Below are 26,553 nucleotides of genomic sequence, written 5' to 3' on the forward strand. Positions count from 1 at the left end.
ATTGATAAGACAATATGTAACTACAAAACAAAATACCATGTACCATTTATTATGTGCAAAATAAATGTAACATCCGTCAAAATCGGATCTTCGAAATCCGATCCAGATTTCAAAATCGAACCCTTTTCAAGTAAATAACAATAGAATTTTAATAATTTTTAATAATTTTAATATTAGATTAAACCATCACGTATTTCGTTGGTTTAAAACCGGAATAAAACCAAGGTTAAACGGAGGTTTATAAGCGAAAGTCGATTAGTTCGGTTAATAGTTATAAGGGAAATAATTAACTACATTAAATATGGTGGTTAAAAGTTAAAACAAGTATTAAACTAAAAAGGGTTAAAGTTGTCAAAACTTCAAAGTTATAAGTTGGGGTTTAAATGAAAAATAGAAAGAAATTTAAACTTTTCTTCAACTTTCTGCAACTCCGATCGGAGATCACGGAACCGTCCCAACCCATTCATTTTGGTAACCGGCATGATTTATTTGGGATTAATGATGGGGATTGAATGCTTAATCTAATAAATCATTCCTATACAACCATTCATTCAGTTTCGCAAGCCACAAATTAGAACACACACCCATTGTATCCTTCCAAACAATAGTCATGCCCCGAAACACCCAGGTTGTTCTCCATGGCTCTAGCAGCCCTTATTGTCGCTTGCCATTGCTGACCAGACACCTTTTACAGCCCCAAAGCACAACCACAACCAAGCCATTTCGTTGTTGCCACATACACCATGAATTGTATTAGCGTATATTATGGGCATGTTTGGGTAAGCTTTTTGAATCAACTTATTGACTTATTGGCTTTTTGAAAAGTCATAAACTTCAAAATGATGTTTGATAATGCGGGTGTATGTGAGGGGAAAAAGCGAAATAAGTTAATAAGTCACTCCATACTGACTTTTGCAAAAAGCCAATAAGTTGTTTCAAAAAGCTTAGCCAAACATGCCCTATATCATTTGTAGTTATCTATTATTATTGCATTTCCTTTTGTAAGTTTAGGAAAGATTGATCAGTGGCTAAATCATAGGAATGTTAGTTAGTCCACTAGGTTATATATTGTACAAAGCTTGCTTCTGTGAATGAGATATGAAAAACAATTTGATACACAAAAGTAATTATGGTATCAGAAGAGCCTGATACCGTGAAGAACCTCTCAAAAGCCTAATCTATTTTTTCCATTTATTCATATCTCAACAGCCTCCATGGGAGACACAACAAACCTTCCCAAATATGACACCCCAGCCGCAGCCAAACTACTACACTCGGTATACTCCGTCACCAACATCCAGAACAAGGTGCGTACCCTCGATGGTACCAAAGTCACCTACTCGGCCTGGACTAAACTGTTCACTCTTCACTGCAAAGGTTACGATGTTCTTCCACACATTGACGGCACCGACCCACCGGCGAAGACAGACCCGACATACGAGTCATGGGTCAAGATCGATTCGATAGTGCTACAATGGATATACGGAACCCTCTCAGATGATCTTTTGGTTCATATCCTTGACACCGATGTTACCGCACGGGAAGCATGGGTCAAGATCCACAATATTTTTCTCAATAATAAAGGAGCCCATGCAGCTGCGCTGGAGTCCGAGTTCAACAGTCTTAAACTAGTCGCTTGTTCGTCATTAGACGACTACTGCCAGAAGTTTAAAAACATTGCCGAACAACTCAAAGATGTGGGACGCACAGTTGATGAAGCACTTCTGGTCACTCAACTCATTAGCGGTTTGCCGTAGGGGTATGACAGTCTTCTTTAATAACTAACAACTCGCCTTCATGGGACATCGCTATTGGTATGCTTCAACTTGATTACCAACGGCAAATGGCGAGACAAACCTCCACAAACACGGTTCTCATTGCACCCGGAAACAACTCTACTGGATCTCAACCTCCGCAAGAGTACAATAATGGTTATGGTGATGGCCGCCAAAACTCAAATTCATACCGGGGCAGAGGTCGCGGACGGAATGGTAGAGGCAGAAATCAAAATCGTAACCAAGGAGGAAGAGGAGCCTGTTCTCCATAGTGGCCAGTCGCTCCTTACCAGAATCAATCCCCTAACTATTGGAGTCCACCCCCATGTCCATACCCATCAATTCCTAGCCCACAACCCTCATGAAAAGGCCCGAATACCTCAACCCAATGGAATAGCCCCAATCAAAGTGGCACGGCCCATTGGTCCCATAGTGGACCCGCTTCTGGATGCTCGCAGAATTGGCACGGTAATGGACCACCTCCGAGCACACCTCAAGGGTCCGCTAATATGACATATGCAGGAGGACCCGTGAATGCACTGAGTCCAATTGATTTAGGTGAAGCTCTCTCCATTGTTCACCTTAATGTTCCCCATCCGCAACGGTACATGGATACAGGTGCGTCCTCTCATATAACCCGAGATCCAAATAAGATCTCTTCTCCTTTACCATTATCATCTGTTAACACTATTTTGTGGGTAATGGCCAACGCTTACCGATAATAGGAACTGGAAAGGGTTTTCATCAAACACCAAACAAAACTTATATTTTGCAAAACATCCAATATTCACCGTCTATTATAAAGAACCTTTTGTCAGTCCGCCAGTTTACCCGTGATAACCTTGTCTCAGTTGATTTTGATCCTTTCAGTTTTTCTGTGAAGGACCTCAAGACGGGGCATCTAATTTCGCACCATGACAGCCCAAGCGATCTCTATGCTTTTAACACCTTGCTGCCCGCTCATTCTGCTTTGCTTTCTACAACCGAACCCAGATGGCATAACCGTCTCGGTCACCCCGGTGCTCCAGTTTTAGATGTTTTGTTTCGTACTTTTAATATCCCATGTAATAAGACAAAAGACTCTTCAATTTCTCATTCATGCCAACTTTCTAATAGTAAAAGACTTCCTTTTTATGAATCCAAATCTGTTACTTATGTTCCTTTTGACATAATACATTGTGACTTGTGGACGTCGCCAATTCTAAGTAACACGGGTTATAAATATTTTATGGTTTTGATAGACAACTTCACTTAGTTTGTTTGGGTTTATCCCTTGAAGTTCAAGTCAGAAACTTTTTCAGCATTTACTAAATTTCATCGTTTAATTCAAACTCAATTTAATTACACCATCAAGACTTTTCAATGTGACGATGGTGGGGAGTTTGATTACAAACAATTCCAACAATTCGGTGAAACACACGGCTTAGTTTTTCGCTTTTCATGTCCTCATACATCCTCCCAAAACGGAAAATCTGAACGGATGATTCGTCGCCTAAACGACATAATCCGTGCCCTTTTATTCCATGCTCACCTTCCGCCCAAATTTTGGGTCAAAGCTCTCCACACGAGCGCATATCTTCACAACATCCTACCCGTAAAAAGGTTGGATTCAAAACACCAACATATGCACTTTATCGTTGTGAACCGATATACGACCATTTGAGGGTGTTTGGTTGCAATCCTAACACATCCGATACCCAACCCCATAAATTACATCCTCGATCCGTTCGGTGCGTTTTCCTTGGCTACCCCCCGAATCATCGCGGGTACCGATGTCTTGACCCAATCACGGGCAAAATACTCATATCACGCCATGTCACATTTGATGAGGACACTTTCCCGTATCAAACATCACTTCCCAAACTCACTTATAATTTCTTAGATGATGACACTTTTCATTCCCAAAGGTTCTCGAACCCAATACCTCAGCCCAATATAAACATCTCGAACCCACATCACCTACGACCCATGACAACAGCCCACCCCCCACATCTCCACAACCATCCTCGGCCCAACATGCTACCTCGGCCCATTCTTCGTCACGCCCACACTCGGCCCAACACGTCCCTACACCCTCATCTCAGACAACTTCTTACAACCCCCATACACAACACTCTGCCATATCACCTTCACAAACTACAACTATGCCTACACAACACACGACCATTGAAAATACACATCCAATGGCCACTAGATTAAAATCCGGAATCACTGTTCCCAAACAAAAATTAAACTTTCACACCACAACTTCCGCTCACATCTCGCCCGTACCTACCACCTACCTTAAAGCCATTTTCGACCCTAATTGGTTGTGTGCCATGCAAAACGAATTTAGTGCTTTACAGGCTAATGGTACTTGGGAATTGGTTCCACGACCTATGAATAGCCCGATTATACGATGTATGTGGCTATTTCGACATAAGTTCAAATCAGATGGTTCTTTGGAAAGATATAAAGCACGACTAGTGGTGAACGGGAAATCTCAAACTGTTGGGGTCGATTGTCAAGAAACGTTTAGTCCGGTAGTGAAGCCTACCACTATTCGAACAGTGTTATCGCTTGCGATCTCATAAAAATGGCCAATCCATCAACTCGATGTTAAAAATGCCTTTTTACATGGTGACTTACAAGAAATGGTTTACATGTACCAACCACCTGGATTTGTGGATCGTGACTACCTGAACATGGTATGCAAACTCAAAAAGTTACTATATGGGTTAAAACTAGCTCCACGAGCATGGTACAATCGGTTCTCGACTTTTATTATTTCCAAAGGCTTTACAAGTAGTGCATGTGATTCGTCTTTATTTGTTTATCGAGGCAAACATCATACAACTTATCTTTTATTATATGTGGACGACATCGTCATCACCGCATCGGACAACAGGTTCCTACACACCATCATTGCCACACTCTCACGAGAGTTCGCCATGACCGACCTTGGAAGTCTACATTATATTTTGGGCATTAATGCTACCCGAAACACACAAGTTCTTTTTCTATCAGAAGCGCAGTATGCGAAAGAAATACTTCAGCGGGCGTCCATGACAACATGCAAACCATGTTCCACTCCGTCGATACATCCTCAAAGCTAAGTGCTACTGATGGCAACCTTCTTTCGGATGGAACAATATACCGTAGTCTAGCTGGGGCATTGCAATACCTTACCTTCACTAGACCCGACATCACATATGCGGTCCAACAAGTATGTTTGTTTATGCATGCTCCACGCATGCCACACTTTGCGTTCATGAAACGCATTCTCAGATACATACGAGGTACTCTTAACTATGGCCTCCAGTTGCACTCGTCTTCTTCCTTATCTCTAACGGCTTACTCAGACGCTGACTGGGGGGATGCCCCGATTCACGAAGATCAACTTCAGGATATTGTGTGTACCTAGGAGGTAACTTGATTTCGTGGTCGTCCAAACGGCAACCCACAGTTTCTCGGTCCAGTGCTGAAGCTGAGTACAAGGGTGTCGCAAATGCAGTAGCCGAGACGAGTTGGATACGAAACCTTTTATATGAGCTACATGTTCCGGTTACCAAGGCAACTATAGTTTATTGTGATAATGTTTCGGCAGTGTATCTCACCGAAAACCCGGTTCAACATCAGCGAACTAAACTTGTCGAGATAGATATCCATTTTGTCCGCGAAAAGGTTCAAATGGGACAAGTACAGGTTCTTCACGTTCCATCATCATTTCAATATGCCGATATCTTCACCAAAGGTCTTTCACGCCAACTGTTCCAAAACTTTCGATCCAGTTTGAGCGTCGGTTCTCCACCCGCTCCAACTACGGGGGCTATTAGCGTATATTATATCATTTGTAGTTATCTATTATTATTGCATTTCCTTTTGTAAGTTTAGGAAAGATTGATCAGTGCTAAATCATAGGAATGTTAGTTAGTCTACTGAGTTATATATTGTACAAAGCTTCTATGAATGAGATATGAAAAACACTTTGATACACAAAAGTCTTTAAATTGCTCCCGAAATCGGTCTAGAACTCAGCATCTTGTCGTCTCATTTGCTGCACCTTCTAGGCAGATTTAAGTCGTCGTTCTTTGCTACAAATCGGCAACCGATCGCCACCTCTATCATACATCATATCGCGGTAGGGAAGCACCACTCATCGCCGCTATATTCCGTTCGGCCGCCATACACCAGCTTGTTCACCTGCATGTTTATGAGAAACGTATCCAAGCTGCCACCGCATCGCTATAGTTGTTCCGCGTTGCTTTGATCCACTCTTTTCATTCTATCATTTGAGGTAATGGCCTTATCATGAAAGTTAAATTCTATGCTTGGTACTTATTTTGGCCAAGGGAATGAAACGGGAAAGATAACAATAGGATGATTTTAAAGAAAGCATTCTTTACGTATTCATATGCATTCGTTTGGTTTCAAATTTGTTGTGTCAAAAATCAAAGTATATCTATATATATTAACTGAGTAAAACAAATATGCCAATTAAGATGATGAAAGCTTTAGTAAAAATTAACCTGTATGATTAGATTTAAACAAAACAATGTAGCATTCTATTTAATTAATTAGTTAAGTAAAATATTTGATTATTTTAAATGGTTCAACACTATCAAAACCTAAGATGTAATAGAGACTTTTCAATCTTTTGTTATATAAGTAAAATTGATAACTTTATTTTTTTAGAAAACTATTTCACAAACTCTTTGTTATAAATAAGTAAATGAGTAACAAACATGGAATCTTAGATATTTAAATATTCGGTTTTATATTACTTAGTCATACTGTTTGTATTATGAGCTTCTTCACAAATAATATATATTTTTTTTTTCCTTTGGTATACTAAAAGTTGTTCTGCAGATAAATAATAAAGAAGAAAGTCCAAAATTATGGGATTTATTTTATAGTATTGGAAATGGTTGTTTAGTGTATTTTTATTGTTTTTTTTTTAGATTTTATCCATTCCTTTTCGTGCGGTAATTCTCGTGGAATGTTTCTTCGCAACCTGTGAGTAAACTTTCTCCCCTTTTTGTCATTAACTTTTTGGGGTGTATCAGCATGTCTCGTTCAATTATTTTCATCTAAAATCGAGCATGCAAAGTCTTGTGTGTCGTATATGCATTACTTGTTGTTGTTGATTTTTTGTTGAGGTTGTTTGTTGAAGTTATTGTTGTGTTGGTCATCATAGTCAATAGTCATTCATTCAGTGGATCCACGGCTGACCTTTCCTCATGACCTGGAGATGTCGGTATCGCCTCATTAGTCTTGGGCTGACCTTTCCACCTAACTATGGGATGTTGGTATCGCCACAGTCACACCTTTTTTGGGCGTGGGAAGCAATGTGTTGGTTTTGGGTTTTAATGTCAGTCTTAGTCATAATCATTACCCAGTTACTATTTTATGTTCGTACTACTTGTGCATTGCTTCCACATGATTGATTGCATGTTTAATATTAAATTTGGAATTAAAAAGGTAAAACAAATTACTTTTATTTCTAAATTTTAAATGGTAAACCTATTTTACTTAACCAGGGTTTACTCGCCAGCTCTTGTAGCTGACCCAAAAATACTATTTTACACATGATACAGGTGTAGAGGATTAAAGACTGGACTGGATCAGGATCACGTAGGAACTTTGCCTTAGTAATTAAAAGGACAAGTTGATGTATTATTTGAATATTTGAAACTTATATGAAAAGTGTGACATTAAATCATGATATGTTTAATTATGAAAGTTTAATAGTGCCATAAGCTTTGGGCAATCATCATGCCCCGTACCATTCCACTGCGGGTCGGGGTGTGACAATAAAACATAATGTACTCTTTATTAACAAAAAAATAAGACACTATATACTAGCTACAAATTAAACACCACATAATGAACACTTAGTTACGTGCAAAATAAAACACCATGTACATTGTTGTTTGGTATAGAGAATGAGCCGATTTGGGTTTAGAATTGTATTGAATTGTGTTGAAGTTGTATTGAAGTTCAACATTTAGGGTTACAAAGAAATGGTGCTTATATAGCACACCAAGTTACATATTAGCCCCCTATACTATTTATTTTCTTCTTTCCGACACTCCCCCTCAAGTTGAGTAGTGGGGTTACCAATGCTCAACTTGCTCAAACAGCTATTAAACGCGTTTCCGTTGACTGCCTTTGTGAGGATATCTGCAAGTTGATCTTTTGATGCTACATATGGGAGCTCTATGATTCCTCCTTCCAACTTTTCTTTGATGAAATGTCGATCTACCTCCACGTGTTTTGTTCGATCATGTTGAACTGGGTTTTCTGAGATTTGTATTGCAGCGGTATTGTCACACATAACTTTACTAGGAGCCTTTTGTGGAAAACCAATGTCTTCTAGCAGCTTCCTGATCCAAAGAACTTCGCTTAACCCTCGAGCTATACCTCTGAATTCTGCTTCTGCACTTGACAGAGCAACCACCTTCTGTTTCTTACTTCTCCAGGTAACTAGGTTTCCGCCAACCAAGGAGAAGTACCCTGATGTAGACCTTCGGTTTCCCTTATCTCCTGCCCAGTCTGCGTCAGTGTAGAGCTCAACAGTTAAATGCCCATTTGTTTTGAACAGCACACCATGGCCTGCAGTTCCCTTGAGATACCTTAGAATTCTCTGAGCAGCTTCCATGTGGGCAACTTGTGGTTGGTGCATAAACTGACTTACCACTCCAACAGCGTAAGCTATATCAGGGCGAGTATGGGAAAGATAAATTAACTTGCCCACAAGCCTTTGGTATCTTTCTCTGTCTGCGAGCTTTCCATCGAGTTCCATGTGAAGATTGTGGTTCACCACCATTGGCGTATCAGCTGGTTTACAATCAATCAACCCAGTTTCTGCCAGGAGGTCAAGGACATACTTCTTTTGGCAGATGAAAATCCCCCTTTTAGATCTGAGAATTTCAATTCCAAGGAAATACTTGAGATTCCCAAGATCTTTCATTTCAAACTTTGAAAACAAATTCCTTTTCAGTTGTGCTATTTCTTCTACATCATCTCCGGTGATAATCATGTCGTCCACATATATGATCAAGCAAGTTACGAGGCCGTTCCTCCTTTTGAGGAATAAGGTATGATCAGCGTTACTTTGGCGGTACCCGTATTCTTTCATGGCCAAGGTGAACTTTCCAAACCATGCCCGAGGAGACTGTTTTAGCCCGTATAGAGATTTCTTCAACCTACACACTTCCCCATCTTTAAAACCCTCTGAAAATCCTGGAGGTGCTTCCATGTAAACTTCTTCAGTTAGGTCTCCATGAAGAAATGCATTTGTAACATCAAATTGATGAAGGGGCCAATCCTTATTAGCTGCAACGGAAAAGAGGACTCTGATGGTATCCATTTTTGCAACCGGAGAGAATGTCTCAGAGTAATCGATCCCATACGTCTGAGTGTACCCTTTGGCTACAAGCCGGGCTTTATATCTTCCAATGGAACCATCTGGTTTATATTTAATCGAATACACCCACCGGCATCCCACAGTTTTCTTTCCTTTAGGAAGAATGCACTTCTCCCATGTATTGTTTTTCATAAGAGCACGCATCTCCACTTCCATTGCTTCTTCCCAATTCTTCTTACCTTGAGCTTCCTTTACGGAATTAGGTATCTGTTCAGTGTATAGAGAAGCAACAAATGCTTTTGCACTGTTAGATAAGTTCCCGTTGACCATATTAGCTACAGGATATCTTGAATTTCTGGTTTCCCTCTCTGGGGAGTACCGTTTTGGAGGAACTCCTCTATTGGATCTAGGTGGAAGAGAGTATTTTCCGGTAGTCTCTGCTGCAACTGATTCAACATGTTCAACAACTGGTTCAACCTGTTCAACAACTGGATCAACATGTTCTGTAGTTGTCGGTTCTATATGTTCCCCTGTTGTCTCATAGTTATACGACGTAGAACATTCAGGGTTCTCAATATTTCTTACCTCAGGCATCACGTTGGATGGACTTTCTTCAGTTGTACTGTGCTCCGTGGATTGTGTGTCTGTGTTTGAAGGACTCGCAGTACTGTGATAGTTTTCTATTGTGACTTCTTCAGATGAGGGAATTTGGGTTAACCAGCTCAGAGTGTCTGTACTGTCATTCTCCCCCTGACCACTGAGTTGGGTGTTATAAAAGTATTTTGTTTCAAGAAAGTCAACATTCATTGTGGTGAACATTTGACGAGTTGTTGGATTATAACACCGGTAACCGATTTGATCGATCCCATAGCCGACAAATACACATTTCTCAGCACATGGGCCAAGTTTGTTTCGGTTGATTTTGGGTATATGAACAAAAGCGGTACACCCAAAGATTCGAGGTTCAAGAGTAAGAGGATGGGGAATATTGGCAGATTTGGACAAACAATCTAGGGGAGTCTTGAATTTGAGAGCTTTTGTGGGAAGCCGATTCAGCAGATACACGGAGGTTGCAACTGCCTCCGGCCAGAAAGATTTAGGGACTTGAGATTCTATCAAAAGGACTCGAGTCATTTCAAGGATAATACGGTTTTTCCGTTCGGAAACACCATTTTGTTCTGGGGTATGGGCACAAGAGGTTTGATGAATTAATCCTTTGGTTGTAAAGAATTGTTTCATAGATGTATTGACAAATTCCCCCCCCCCCATTATCGGATCGAAGGATTTGGATTTGAGTTTGAAATTGAGTTTGGATCATAGCATAAAACATGACAAATTTTTCGTAAACTTCGGCTTTATTTTTTAAAAAATATACCCATGTCATGCGAGTGCAATCATCCACGAATAATATAAAGTACCGAAGACCCTGCCCCCCCATTACAGGAGCAGGACCCCGCACATCGGAATGGATAAGTGAGAAAGGTGAGGCCACTTTCGTATTGCTAGGTTTGAACGGTTGTCGATGGCTTTTAGCGCGAAAACAGGTTTCACAATCTATTTTCCCATTTGAAGGGAAGAGTTTTGGAAACAAAAGGTGTGAATAACCATGGGATGGATGTCCCAAACGTCTATGCCATAGCCAGGCTTCCCGGTTATCAGTTCCATGAGCCAACATCACAGTACCGTGTTGAGCCACTTCATCCACATAGTACAATCCTTGGCGCTCAGTACCACGTCCAATAATCACACCCGTCCTGATATCCTGTAGTAGGCAGAAAGTAGGATGCATTAGTACTGTGCAATTTAGCTCTTTGGTAATATGGCTAATTGAGAGCAGTTTGTGCGATAATGATGGAACATAAAGACAATTCGATAATTTCATAGTTGGTGAAATTTCAACTGTTCCTCCTCCTTTCACTTGCATCATTCCATTGTTCGCAGTGTGGATTTGAGTTTTTTGAGGATTGGACATTGATCGTATGTCTGATGGTTCAAACGTCATGGTGTCAGTGGCACCAGAATCGAAAATCCAAGCACTATTCTTACTATGATTTATTTCCATTTTTTTTCTCGACAATAAACAACCGAGCGGATTTAATAAACCATCAATTACGCCGAACACCCGCACCAGAGATGAAGCCCGGAATAACTCCGCTAGGAGCAAAGTTTCCTCACGCGGCGAATTTATCAAAAATCACTGGTGACTTGAACTCGCGTTCAAGATTTAAAAAAAAAGCCTCAAATTCGCTACCTACAGCACAAGGACAAAACACAAATTCGCTAGAAGTGGCGAAATTATCAACTAGCGAAATTAACCGAGATGGATTGTCGGCAGCGTATTAATAATAAAGGAAACAATATTTTGATTGGAAAAGATCGAGCAATTGATTGGAAACAATATTTTTGATTGGGCCAATTTTTTTGCTGGCTTCAAATGATTGGACCAATGGTTTTTCCTTTTGATCGAAGAATTAGGATCAAAATGAAACTGAGGAAGATACTAGATTGGAAAAAAATTGGGCAGAGTTGATTGGAACAATTGAGATTATGTCGGTCAAAAAATGGATTGGAACAGAAAATATGATTGGAACAATTTCAAAAAACAACGGATTGATGTTTTGATTTGGACAATGGTTTTGCTTGTTTCGCCGGAAGTGGGTGTATCAACGGAACTGGTTTTGCGGATGAACACGACAATCGAACGAAGAAACTGATTTGATTTGATTTGCGGTTTTGCGGTTTTGCGGTTTTGGCTTTGCGGTTGAACACGACAGATTGAGATTGAGGATACAATGAGCGAATCGGTTTTACGAATCGGAAACCTGCTCTGATACCATGTTGTTTGGTATAGAGAATGAGCCGATTTGGGTTTAGAATTGTATTGAATTGTGTTGAAGTTGTATTGAAGTTCAACATTTAGGGTTACAAAGAAATGGTGCTTATATAGCACACCAAGTTACATATTAGCCCCCTATACTATTTATTTTCTTCTTTCCGACATACATATCATAAATAAAACACCATTGTATGATCAACACCGAAACACCATGGACTAAAAACGGAAGGTGCACAGTTGAAAACAATCATATCGTCTAAAGATAAACCATCTTAAACACTGCCAAATGCTTGTCTGTAATCAACATCTCCTGCTTAATACGATTCCAGCCGGTTGTAATGTAAAGCTTAGATTCCTTCTCTTCCATGGGAACAAACCATTTGCGGTCTGGAGCTGACCTGATGACCACATGATAAGCAGGAACAATATTCATCATCTTGTGATTAACAAAGAATCTATTGAGATGCTACAAGTACGAAAAAAAATTATTAATTACCTATACTTAAAATATAAATAGTAATATACAATCAAAATTCATAACTTCCTAACATATCCCTTCAATTCTATTTTACATTAAAGAGTGTCATACACTAAACATAATGAGAATCATTTACCATCTAATCCTTTTTATCCTGAAAGCCTCCTGGTTTGTAGTAGAAGAAATCACATGGTGAAAGGGAGACATCCTGATAGAAGTAATACATTCGAAAACAACCTAACACTTCTTCATATTGAAACAACAACCATGACTTGGATGGTATCTTCAATGTTGTAATCATATCAAGCCATCTATTAAAAAAGAAGTAGTCTCCACCAATCTTGAAGATTTTAACAGTAAACATTTTTCCATCAACTTTCCTTATATCCACTTTTTTTTTCTCGGGATAGTTAAAGGTTTTAATCCACTTTTGATAGTCAAGTAGAATCTGAAAATGTATGTAAACATTAGATTTAGAACATAATAATTTATTATGATGATAAATAATGTTATTAATATGATAAATAAGTTCAATCCTCACCACAAACTTTTCTTTGGTTATCCCAAACGTAGCGCGCAAATTCATAAACCATTGCACCTTTTGATGTAAATGATTTAATATAAAAACAAATGAAAAGTCCTTAGCAAGAATAATTAGTAAATGAAAAAAATTTAATAAGGATAGTATAATGAATTTCTAATGGTTCCTAGGGAACAAAAGATTACACAGGTAAACATGTAATGAATGAGATCAACAAATAAACTGTGAGTTCCTTGATGGGTAACCCATCGGAGGCAAAGCGAACAATATTTTGGCATGGTTTACTTGGGCTGTTATAGATGTTAAGACTTGTTCTATCTTGAATGTTTTCGTTGATTATGTATGAGATTATTGTTTTAGGAGTATGTGCTGAAGAGTGAATCCAACAGCTAAGACCCCCCGAGTTTGGGGTGTTTCAGAAGTAAATACATATCTCATGTAATGATTATTGTTTTTTCAAGTAGTTGGTGGCCAAGCTCGCTCCTCAGACCATACACAAAATCAACATTAGCAACTTAATAAGAATGAAACAATATTAGAATTTGTTAAAACCATTTTGCAAAATCAATTGCTACTTGAATCCTAAACCCAATCAAGTACGTCGAACCGTGGTACATAGTCTTCTTAGTCAACCAAGGCGAATCAAACCGTGATTATGGTTTCGAAGGCTACTGATGGTTATGGGGTGACTCGAAAACCAGGGGTGAAACATAACAACAATCATTAAGAAGTTATAAGTCGTTGAGAGAAATCCGATGGTGAGAAGTTGATAACTAGTGTTCGTTAATAATCATTAAGAAATCCACCCATCCTCATATTTATATTAATCCATCGATTTCTTTTCTTTTGGTTGGATATTCCACATTTAAGACCCATAATACTAAATACGGCTCCGTGTTGTGATTAAAGTCTCAGTCTTTCAAACTTATCCTAGCTATATGCTATTGGCGTTGTTTTGTTTCACCTAATTCGGATTCAAGAATAACCGCATAAACCATACATAGGTCATATGACATGCCTTTTTACAGATACATGCGGGACATGCCCTAGTAAGCTTACTTATAATAATCCAATAACATACACACATATGTTAAAATGGGGGACCTATATATTTTAGGGGCTTAATAAGTTTTTAACTAATGGTCCGAACCTTATTGGGTTTATATAGTTTTATGCATTCACTATATTACTTACTAAAAATGATATGATTTGGTAATTATATAATTGATATTCACGAATTTACACATATTTTAGTCCCCCATTTTATCCCCATTTTATGCGTTTTCGGCCGTAAAACCGTTAATCGGATACTTAATCAGGTATACTTTTGTTTACAGGCCTAAAACAGCATGCCAAACAAGATGATAGTGAAAACGAGGACTTTCTGGACGATACGACAAAGCTGCGAACATTCTGTTAAGAATTCTGACCTGGGCGTTTGGCACGGTCGTGCGATGATCAGAGGAATGACCGTGCGGTTCCGACAACATAACCAAGCCCGGCAGTGCACGCCAGTGCGATCCGGGGTGCAAGCCTTTCTCGGAGTGGAACACTCATGCGACTTTCGGCACTCCCGTGCAAACTCGATGACCAAGCCCAACCCGGGAAGGCACTGCCCGTTCAAGAGTCCTTGCAACCCTAACCCGGAGATGCACGATCGTGCAACCTGAGGCACGACCGTGCGAGATCGAAGACCGGTCAACATCTGCTGATGTCACAAAAGTATGGTGCAACGTAATGTAAAAGTGAACGGTCGTGCACTTTATTGGCACGACCGTGCGCTCGCAAAATGTTATAAAAAACAGACAGTAGCATTCTGTTCGATATTCTGGGTTTTTGGGAGCTCATCAGGCGATTTCACAGGCTCCGGAGGCTCTGCTTTTGACCCGGATTCAAGCCACATTGAACCGATTAGCTCCGTTACTATCCGTATTCTCATTCTTATGCTTGTTTATGGTTTGAATTCTTAAGTCTTTCCATAATTTTGTTATGTTTCAAGCATTGAGATTGATTATTATGTATTAATGTAAGCCTTTGGGCAAAAACACTATATCCCTTGCTTCATTATAACCATTAGTATGTTGATTATGTTTGTAATGACACTTTGAAGCATTTTCTATGTTAATCTTTGATGATTAGTTTGCAACCTTGTTTATTGATGTTGATTTCTTGATTATAAGTAATTATGTTGGATGATTAGTATTTGGTTAGTTGAAAGATGGAGCTTAATTAATCATGTATTAGTAGACTTTGAACATCCTTAACTTGTTTAACTAGTTTAAAATGTGTGCACCATGATACTAGAAATGGTTAGTGGTTTAATAAAAGGTAATTATTGTTAATCAAGAAAGCTTTCCTACGCGTAAGGGCCTTAACGGGTTAAATGGTGTCGTTATGAATTCTTGTCATGAATTGTTAGCTTGGTTAGTAGTTTAGGCCAAAATTGCTATCTTGGTGAATTTATGTGCAAGATTTGTAAAATGAACTCGGTTGTGATTTAATCTAGTTTATGCTTGTCTTTGTGGTTGCATTGTGTTTATCGGTGTCACTTTCCTTGATTAAGTGAGGTTAGAAAATTTCTAACGGATGAATAATATTTTTAGTGTCCTTGATTCCGGGTTGTAAATTGAAAGGAGAAAGTCACACATGGAATATTATATGCTTATCTTTATTGATAAAGAGTACTAGACATAGATTAATGCTTACTATAACCCGGATATATTAGTGACTATAACGCTAAGCATACAACCACACTATTAATTTTGAGTTATTTTAACATCCTAGTAAAGTCAAAATTTCCAAGTGTGACCAATAACCAAATAATAAAAAAATATTTAAGTGTTCTTAAAATCATCTTATACAACTTTTATTGCAGTCTTAGAACGAACACTGGATTACTCTAAGAGTCGCGTGAATCATTTTCGGATTGAAACAATTCGAATGTTCATTCGAATTTCTCAATCTGACAAAACATTAGTGAAAATGTCCAAAAACAAAGTATCCAATCTGTGATAACTTCAGTGAACTAGACAAACTGACCAAAGGATGGTTTTTGTATTTTAGGGTTAGGGTTTGAAACTTCTTTCAAGCTGTTTTTTTTTAATTCAAAATGCCTCAAAAATTGGAGATGAGTTTTTCATCAAATTTTTAATGCAATGTCAGCTCCAATCCTGGTAGGGGCTCTGCTTGGACCCTATTCCCCAAGGGCGCTAACTCCGAACCCTGGCTAAATACTCGTACTTTAGACCAATAAGTCAATTTAATTACACTAAAATAATCAACAACTTTAACAAAGAAATGCATAGTAGAAGTCAATAAAGAATATCAAAAGCTTCCTTGAAAAAATCTTACATACAAACAAATTATAGTACTTAAACAACAATGACCAAAACCACATAATGTACTCATCAAATTACCAATATTTCGAAATAGATATTCTATATCGAGGATAAATTCGTCTATCCAGTAGGTAATGTCGTATTGATGAATATAAATAGGATGGGTGAGGTTCCTGTAAAAAGGACCTTTTCGTGAGAAGTATGAGAAGACATAGAAATTGACATGTAGGCATCATATTTTGAACTTATGCATGATGTTTTGGGTTGTTTTGGCAAGAAAAACACCAAACACAACAATTTAAAATACAATGCAATGTATTATGGGCGTCACATTTAAAACACACTAATTAAAACTTAAAACATACTACTTAACGTTCTTGGCATGGTGTTTTAAGTTTTAAGCTTAGAATTCATTGCGTTGTGTCTTAAATTGTTTTGTTTGGTGTTTTCTTGCCAAAATAACCCAAAACATTATGTCCAAGTCCAAAACATGATGTCTACATGTAAATTCTTATGCCTTCTCACACTTCTCACGAAAAATGTCATTTTTACAAGATCCTAAGACTATATATATATAGGGCTCAGTTCAAATGAGAACCGCCACGAGTTGTGAGAACCATGAGAACTCCTCCCATCCAATAGAATTTTAAAACATCACCTATAATCAATTTAATTCAAAAAGGTATTTTAGTCTTTTTCTCTCAATATTACATCCTCTCTCTCTTATCTCTAAAACATATCATATCATCATTTATATTTATATGTCTGATATAACAATATCTCTTTCCTTTCGTCTCTTTTATACTTTTTATATTTAAAATTGGGAAAAAATATGTTAGATTTTAAATTCAAACACCAAAAGTATTACGTAATTTAGAAAATACAAAAATATCGAAAATGATATCTATTTCTTTTTGCTCTATTTTCCCTAATTGTGACATAACATTATCCCATATATAAATTAGCAAGTTTGTTATGCATCATGACTTGTACCCCATGCTTGGGGACGTTTTCAAAAAAAAAAAAACTTGATTTTTCAGTTTTAACCTTAAAGATTTTTCTTTTACATTTTAACCCATTTGAAATTTTTACTTTTAACTCAACCTTTTTCATTTTTTGTAATTTAACACAACATTTTATTATTTACAACTTTGTCCCCTCCATACATTTTATCTGTCGCAAGTTTTTCGTTTTACGTTTCGTTCTAAGTTTTGCGAGTTAACATGTCGTAGCGTGCATGTGAGGTTCAACGTTTTTGCTCTATTTTTTTTTATATTTGATAGACCCATTGCAACACGTCCATTTTTTCCTTTTTGAAAACTTCCCCGCAACGGGCGGGTACTAGATCGACTAAGTTATTATTTTGTACGTTTTACATTTCTGGTTAATTTCTTCGCATTAAGACACTGTAACGGGTGTGCGTGGTTCAACTATTTTAGTCTCCTTTTCGTTCAGTGTAATTTTTACCATTTTATCTATTTTATTTTTACGAGTGTAATTTTTACCATTTTATCTATTTTATTTTTACGATGTTGAGAGACGATGTCGTTGTAGCATTGGTGCTACTGGCACGGTTTTACGAACGTTTTTAATCTATTAAATTTTTTACTAATATTTTGTTTCGGTTTACCCCTATATTACCTTTACTTAAGAACTATTTTTACGTGCATATTTTATGTACGGATATGTATAAATATGATTTGTTCTACATTCTTACGTAAACTTTTTTTTATAAACGATTCAGGTCAAATATAATACGTTTTGTTTAAAGAAACAATTTTTAAATGCATATTTTTATGTACGTTTTGGTATAAATTCAAGTTGTTCTACGTCTCGATGTAAACTTTTTTGGGAAATGATTCAGGTCCAATATAATATGTTTTCGTGTTTATTTTACGTATGTTTCGTAAAGTTTTTTTTCGAACCGACTGGAGTCAAATTATAGTTTCTTTTTCACCCCTTTTTCCGAAAGCTCTAATTAATCCCTTTCGATTACATGTGCATATTTTCCTTCATACCCGTTACGTTTTCTATGTATGAGTTGGGTCACATATAATACGTTATGAGTGTTCGATATGAATTCCATTTACTTTACGTTTGATCTAATCACAATGCTTATACATGTTACACTGAGTTTAACTGGATACATCGAAATGCGTGTTTTCATATGGTTAATGCATCATATAACATTTGGACTAATCCATTGAATGTTTATGATGTACCCGCGCTGCAACGCGGGCGGGTTTTAACCCTAGTTCTTTATAAAATGCAAGCTATATTTGTCTTATATGGTTATTAGAAAAGACAAATTTATCGAAAATGATATCTATTTCTTTTTGCTCTATTTTACCTAATTCTAACATAATGTTCTTTACAAAATTCAAGTTATATTTGTCTTATATGTTTATTGACAATTTCTATTTCATTCGTTAACGTTTGATGACTTTGCATACAACTATTTAAAAAAACATTCGACAACGTGCGTAAAAAAAGTTTTGACAACGTGCGTAAACATTTACACAAACTGAGTGTAAGAACACCATTATGAAAAAAATAAATAAATAAAAGTTTTGAGAACGTGCTTAAAATTTTTTTTACGCCCCTGATCACCGACCCGAGCTCCTCAAAACGTCACAAGTAAATCTAATTTTCAAACGTATGTAAAAATGGAAGGCGTAAAATAGTTTTTACGTGCGTTTGAAAATTTTTTTTACGTAAGTTGTCGAATGTAAAATATTTCTTTTTGCGCACGGTGTCAAATGGAAAAAAATGTTTTTTTACACCCCTGATCTTTGGTCCGAGCTCCTCTAAACGTCACGCGTAAATCTATTTTTCAAATGTATCTAAAAATGACACGCGTAAATGGTTAGTTTTTTCATACGTTTGAAATATAGTTTCTCGCACCTTGTCGAATGTAAAAAAACTTCGCGCACGGTGTCAAATGTAAAAAAATGTTTTTTATTACACACGATAAAAAATGTTTTTTACGCCCCTGATCCTTGGCCAGAGCTCCTCTAAACGCTTGTGGAATGTAAACGCTTTGTTTTTTCTTTGATTTTCGTAGTTGTTGGGCTTTTACATTCAAACGACGAGGATAACGAAAAAAAATGAAAATCAAGATCAGAGATTGAAGACGTTTTCTTATATACATGTAGTTTAATTTTTTTTTTTTTTTGTATAAAAAATCATGTGTTATAATTAATTATTTTTTAAATAGATAAACATAATTATTGTTGACATGAAGAGTGATGTAGTCTATGATGTTTGATTGTCACTTTGACAAGTTGACATTAATAGCACACAAGTCAAATTTTCCAAAATACCATTCTTGTACTATTTATTCTTTTTAATCAATAAAATCACTACAAAACAAATAAAACTTAAACAATTCAAATCTCAACCACTCATACATGAAAGCTGTAGGGTGGATAATGGTTTCTACGGTTCTCGCATGCAGGGGCGGACCTTTAGTTACGTGGGGCGTAGCCCGGGCTACGACTCAACTTTTACTAGTAGTGTTAATTTTTATTTTTTTTCGATTTTTATACATAGGACACCCCTGAACAAGTACGAGGACACCCCTCAAAAATTTTTGTACAAAATAATAAAATATTGGTAAGCCCAAATAAGTAAATAATAACACATTAGGTAAGCTTACATAAGTAAATAATAACACATTTGCTAAGCCCAAATAAGTAAATAATAGCCCAAAATTGAATGATTATTGATTTGGGCAATTGGGCGCAGTGGCGGACCCAGGAGTTTTTCCATGGGGGTGCGGAACATTTTTAAAAATTTTAGGCCCCTAGGTATAAAAGTAAAAAAATCGGTTCGTATCGGGTCAGGTCGGGTCATGTAAAACAAACGAACATCAAACTAAATTTATATAATGATCAAAAACATGTCAAACCTTGTTACAAACATAATTAAAACGTCGATGCCCTATGGTAAAATCATCTAAACAACCATAAACAACGTCAAAACATACAAAATTTCAAACCTTTTTAACAACTTTTTTACCCTTTTTCTCCTATAATATCAACCAAAATTATCAAAATAACAAAGAAACTTACCCGTGTTCGGATTCCGGTTAGATTTGGTGTCGAACGACGGTGGTATAGTGGCTGATTACGATGGTCGCTGGCTGCTGGACTGTTGTCGCTGGATGATGTTGTTCGTTGGCAGTGCAGGGATGCAAGAGAGAGAGAGAGAGAGCGAGAGGGAATTTCTAAAGGTTTTGGGCTTTAATTATTTTATTATAGTTTGAAATATTGTTGGGTTTGGTTAATGGGCTAAGACTTAGTGGGCTAGCTAGTTAGGAATTATAAGTGGGTAAAGTATGGGTATTTGGGTTTAGTTAGTTAGGTATTAAAAGTTATAAAATTTAGGTAGTATTTTTTTTAAATAAGGGTTTACTAAAAAAAATTAAAATATAAATTGATAACACTTTTTACCTAAGGGTGCGGGCGAAAAATTTGAAGGGGTGTGGTCGAAAAATTCCAAGGGGTGCGGACGAAAAATTCCAAGGGGTGCGGACGAGATTTTCGACAGAACTTAGCACTAATTATTTTTTTCCCCGGGGGTGCGCCCGCCCACCTTGGGCTAGGCTTGGGTCCGCCCCTGATTGGGCGGCATGTTTAATCACTGTTGGATATCGAACAAACGTGAACGAACAAAGAGCCAACAACATTGAACGAACATCAGTGGCACTTCGGCAGATCATTGAACGAACAGACGTGAGAGACGTCGACTCCAAAAAACGAACGAACGGAAGTACATAATCGGCACTTGAACTTCGGCAGGTTTGTTCGATTTCGAACTAGAAAATACAGATTTGTTTCGATTTCGTCACACAATAAGCGATGATGATAACTTTGACAACTTGAATGGAATAAGTGATCTTGCGCGTCTTATAGTTGAAACTGGAACGCATATTTCTTGTCCTTTAGTTTATCGGGTAGTTAAGTTAGCTTTGCTTGTACCGGTTGCAACCGCAACTGTTGAAAGATGTTTTTCGAAATTGAAGCTTGTCAAGACGGATTTACGCTATCGAATGGGCCAAAAATTTTTGAACAATGCTATGGTTTGTGCGGTCGAAAAGGATTTTTTACGTGAAGTAAAAGACGAGAATGTGATGGAACGATTTCAAGCTATGAAAAAAAGAAGAGGACAAATCTATTAGGTAATTGTTTTACTTTATTTATTTCATTTTTGTTTATATTTTATGATTACACAATAAAAAAAAATTGGGATACCCCTGAGTTGATGTTTTAGTTCCGCCACTGCTCGCATGTAAAGGTAGTTCCTATTTTATCCCATCCCTGTATATATAAACACCATTTGGAGGTTTTTGAATCTAGACTTTTACAAAAAGCTAACACCATAAGCTTCAGAAAATTTGACATAATGAGGTAACAAAATTCATGATAAGAAAAAAATTCATCTCTATATGTTGACATAAAGAGTAATGTAGTTTATGCTGTGAGCCAACGTGGAGTACGTGTGGCATTGAAATGGCTCCAAGAAACTCATCGGTTTTCAAGACAAAAGTTCTTTCACACCGACCGCCTTTGTGGGTGACGTGGAGAGTGAAAATCAAGAGAGTGAGGTGCCCATCCCTTTCTCGAAAGAAGATGTTTTAGTAGAGCCCATTCTCCTAGAAAAAAAATCAGGATGTTTTACATTTTAATTTTCTAATCTTGTAGTAAAACTTAGGCTTTGTTACAATTTTTATATAAGAGATACGATGTTTTATGAATTGACCTGATACTTCTATGTGTTCGATCATGAATTTCTTTTCCTAGTTGAATTCCTAGGTTAGAGTGTGTTTTCTAATAGTATTTTTAGTCTAAACCGTTTTCGCAATGTTTTTAAAGTTATGTCGGATAATGAATATACATCTTATGATCATAAGGCAAATTTAATCACATGTTCTCTTTAATAAAAAATTGTCATAATTACAGAAAAGGTACTTTATGTATGCTCCAATTGCAGGTTTCAACCTATAGGTTTAAAAAGCACGGGAATCAACCTTTTTCTCTATTTTTCCATGCAAGTTTCAACCTTTATTACAAACCCCCTTTGTTTTCTTAGTTAAGTCCTTTCACATGCAAAGGGTATTTTTGTCCTTTTGCCTGTTTCTTTTTTCAAACCCTCATTTATTAAACCCCATCGCTCCAACATAATTTCTCAATCCCCCTAAATTCTTATCATACGTTTCTCCTATCAAGTATTGGAGCGATTTCATATACGGGAAAAAGATGACTGCTACATATCAACGAACTTTGGGATATTCTAACAACACTGATCTTCATAGATGATCAAGTATTAATTTTTTTTAGCTGTTTAGCCTTGAATTGATTTTGAAAATGCAGCTTTGTATCTAACCCTATTCTCGATCAATCTATATCATGGAGGCTAATGCACCTCATTTCCTTGTTGAAGGTATTATAATGGGCATCTGAGCTTGGTTGATTTTTTGGACTTTGGTAACGTGTTAAAGGGTTATCACTTTTGTCAATAACTTGCTAGACATTGACAATCTTCTCATGAGATATCTTCAAAAGCTTAGGGTGAGAGGGGCACTCCTCTCTTAGTGGAGTCCCCTCTCTTACGCACACCCAATCAGGTTATGTCACGTCAACTCCCCTCTTAAACTCCCCTCACACCCTCAATTTGATGGCGGCACTCCCCTCACACTACTACAAAATGTAGCATTAGACGGTGTCAACGATTTTTTTAGACGGTGTTAAAGTAATAACACCGTCTTAAAACTACTCTTTTTAATAAAATATTCAATAAAATTCAGAAGAACACTGTCTAATGCTTAAACACCGTCTTATACTAATTTATCCAACCTTTAGACGGTGTTGTTTCTGAACACCGTCTTATAAATATTCGAGAACCCCGTCTAATGCTTAAACACCGTCTTATAAACTAATTTCTGCATCCTTTAGACGGTGTTGTCTGTGAACACCGTCTTATAAACTGAAAAAAGATCGATCAAATAACAACCACCAAAACCTTATCTCTTTCCTTTCATCTTCCTCATAACAACTTCTTCATCTTCTCCATCTCTCTCATAACAACTTCTTTATCTTCATTCAATTTCACCATTAACAACCTTACAAAGTTTCAAGGTTAGTTTTTTTTCTCTTTACATATGTTATTTAATGTTTTTTAGTTTTATAAATAGTAGTTATATCATGTTGAATTATATGTTGTTTAAAATTCAAATTTGATTTTTTCTTGCTTTATTTTGATAAATCACTTGTACATTGTATACAAAAATTAGTTTATATATAGTAATAAAGTATGTTTAAGTTTTAATCTTGTTGTAATATGTTTTTAGTGAAATATAAAATATTAATATTTATGGTTTTGAAGTTAATGTTACATTCTACTAGTAACCTATCAATGTGTCTAAATTAACACTATTGGTTTTGCTACAATGCTTTCAACAACCGACTATTGATCTAGAATAATAAACCATGAAAATTGGAGAAAAAAGTAATAATCACCAAAATGACTCGTGGATTTTGTCAAATTTAATAAAACATTATTCAATAACAATTAGATGTTATTTATATTTTTATTAACATATAGATGTTATTTATATTTACATTTACATATAGGTGTATAAATATAGATTTAGATAACCCTTTAGAATTACCCGTCTAAAATTTATCTAATAGAGATAAATTTTGGATTGTCCCGTTTTGGGACTGCTTTTTGAATATTCTATCTTATTTAGTCGAAAACAGGTTCAATCTAAATTGACATATCAAGAAAAACAAGCCGAAAAAGTGAAGTTACATTTGCAATTGATCGAACTAAGACCCGAATGGCATAAGAATATGGTTGGTCGACTAGGTGGATACATCGGGAACGACTGGGCTACTACACTTCCATATTCAGCTCCTGAGAATATGTTTCCTAGCAAAAGTGAATCAATGTTAGCATTATTTGTCAAAGACTGGGTTGATCTTACCATTGTGTTTTGGTTTACATTGTAAGTTGTTATCACTATAATATTGTATAGATATAACTGAATTTATTAAGTTTTATCATATATTTTATTCTTGTTTTAAGGTACTTTTATAAGGATTCAGAGGCTAAAAAACGCAACCGATGCGCCTTTTTAAATGTGAACGCAATCACAGGTGATATGTGCAAAAGAAATCCTAGAGAGGTTGAAGATCACATTTTCAGTTTAGCGACTCATCATGTCGATAAAGATTTCATTCTTGCACCGCATTTAGCTGAGTAAGTTTTTTTTAGTTAACTTGCTTTTATTTTATTACTATGATTCACCTAACTATTCTATAACGCTAATTTTGTGGCGACCATTGGTCTTTGTTCATCATTGCCCAACACATAGGACATGTTTATATTTTGGATTCAACAAAGATAAAAGGCGAAAAGAATGCTTCTAACTATCGTCTTTCAAGCCTAATTCCTACCGCCTTAGGATCCGAGTTCAACTACACAATGGTTGATGTATGTGTGTTTGTTATTTCTAAATTGTTTGATTTTCGTTACTTTTAAATAATAATTTGTTAATTTATTACAGTGTAAGCAACAAAAGGGTGGATGGGAATGCGGCTACATGGTTCTCCAACATATGTTTGACTTTGTCAATTTGTATCAAAACCAATTACCCGATGAAGTAAGTAAAATATACTTGTTTATCAATTTACTACTTAACTGTTTATTTTTTTTTTAAAACTTAGAAGGTTTAGATGTATATAACATGTAAATATATACATAGCTTTATTGCCGATGTTGTTATCGATTTTTCTCTTTGCCTTTAGATTTATACTATAATATTTATAATAACTCTTTCTATCTACTTTTATTTTAGATGTGGCACGACACGAGAGTGGCTATGGATAACGAAATAGATGTTTTGTTGATGACGTTGATGCCGAAGTTTTTCAGCGAGTTAGGTATTCCGTTAGTTTAGCTTATGTGTAGTTTGTTATGTATTCACAAATGATTGTAATTTGATGGGTTTATTTCCGAATTGGATGTGGGGTTTATTTTGGATTTAAATGTGTGTTGTTTTGGTTTGATTTGAAAATGTTGCATTGGTGTATAGAAGGTTGATGTATTTTTTTTTTTCCAGCAAATGTATTTTTGGTGTATTTCTTTTTCCAGCAAATGTATTTTTGGTGTATTTCTTTTTCCAGCAAATGTATTTTTGGAAAATATGTATTCAGTAAATGTATTTTTTTAGCAGTTTATAAGACGGTGTTTGAATTAAAAGACGGGGTTCACTAAGTTTATAAGACGGGGTTTACAAAGTTTAAGCCGGTGTTCAAACTGAACACCGTCTAAAAAGACTTGAGTTTAAGCCGGGGTTCAAATAGAACACCGTCTAATAATACTTGATTTTAAACCAGTGCAGTTTAAGACGGTGTTGAAAACACCGTCTTAAAACCCAATTCACACCGTCTAAAGCTCTATTTTGTAGTAGTGTCACACAATTATTTTTTTATAAAAAAAGAAGAAAAAAATATGATTGGTGGAAAAAGAGTGGACCCACATTAACAACCAATCACCCCCTCTCTCTCCTCTATCTCTCCTCTCTCTCATGCGGTAACTACACCCCGACCCACCTCGCCGAATTCGGTCACCGCGGTGACGGCGGCGGTGTTCTCGAGCGGGGACTTCGCTCACCGCATGGGGTCACCGAGAGTGCCCCGTATACCCTTAGAATTCAACACCTCAAACATATTATATTTAGGGCGGCAATTCTTGACATGATTCGTCAACTCGACCCGAACCCGACACGAAAAAAACAAGTTTGGGTCGACTAACACGGCCCGTTTAAAAAAACAAGTCGGGTTGACCAGTGTTAAAAACGGGTTAACCCATTAACCCGTTTAACTATTTAGAAAAAAAAATCTTTTATATTTTTGTTTTTGTTTTTTCCGTTTATATTTTACGCATGGTTAGTTATAATAATGTTAATTTTTATATATTATATTATTTATTTGTCACATTCATACTCATCATTAAAATGTTATCGATAACCCGCTTAAAACCCAACAACTCGTTTATAAATCGTCAACTTATATGACTCATTTAAAACAAGGGGGCGATGAGGGTGTGTGGGAAGGACTACCGTACATGGCCTGTAATTTCGAGGGGAACGTGTTCTTTTCTAAAATCCCCCCCCCCCCCCACACACACACATATATATGTTAAAAAATTAAATAATATACTCATACCC

General features: G+C 36.6%; 1 protein-coding gene and 1 long non-coding RNA gene across 2 annotated transcripts; both read left to right on the plus strand.

The window, feature by feature from the left end:
- The first annotated feature begins 1,214 nt into the window (after window positions 1-1,214).
- On the plus strand, window positions 1,215-1,757 carry LOC110869521. Its single transcript, XM_022118764.1, has one exon. It carries the CDS (start codon window positions 1,215-1,217, stop codon window positions 1,755-1,757), a length of 543 nt encoding a protein of 180 aa, XP_021974456.1.
- Window positions 1,758-23,415: 21,658 nt separating this feature from the next.
- LOC110870803 lies at window positions 23,416-25,297 on the plus strand. The gene is made up of 4 exons (XR_004864622.1): window positions 23,416-23,455; window positions 24,479-24,815; window positions 24,889-24,984; window positions 25,180-25,297. It is a non-coding gene; the product is annotated as an uncharacterized LOC110870803 (long non-coding RNA).
- Window positions 25,298-26,553: the final 1,256 nt, after the last annotated feature.

Source organism: Helianthus annuus, chromosome 8 (assembly GCF_002127325.2).
Source record: "Helianthus annuus cultivar XRQ/B chromosome 8, HanXRQr2.0-SUNRISE, whole genome shotgun sequence".
Lineage (NCBI taxonomy): Eukaryota > Viridiplantae > Streptophyta > Magnoliopsida > Asterales > Asteraceae > Helianthus > Helianthus annuus.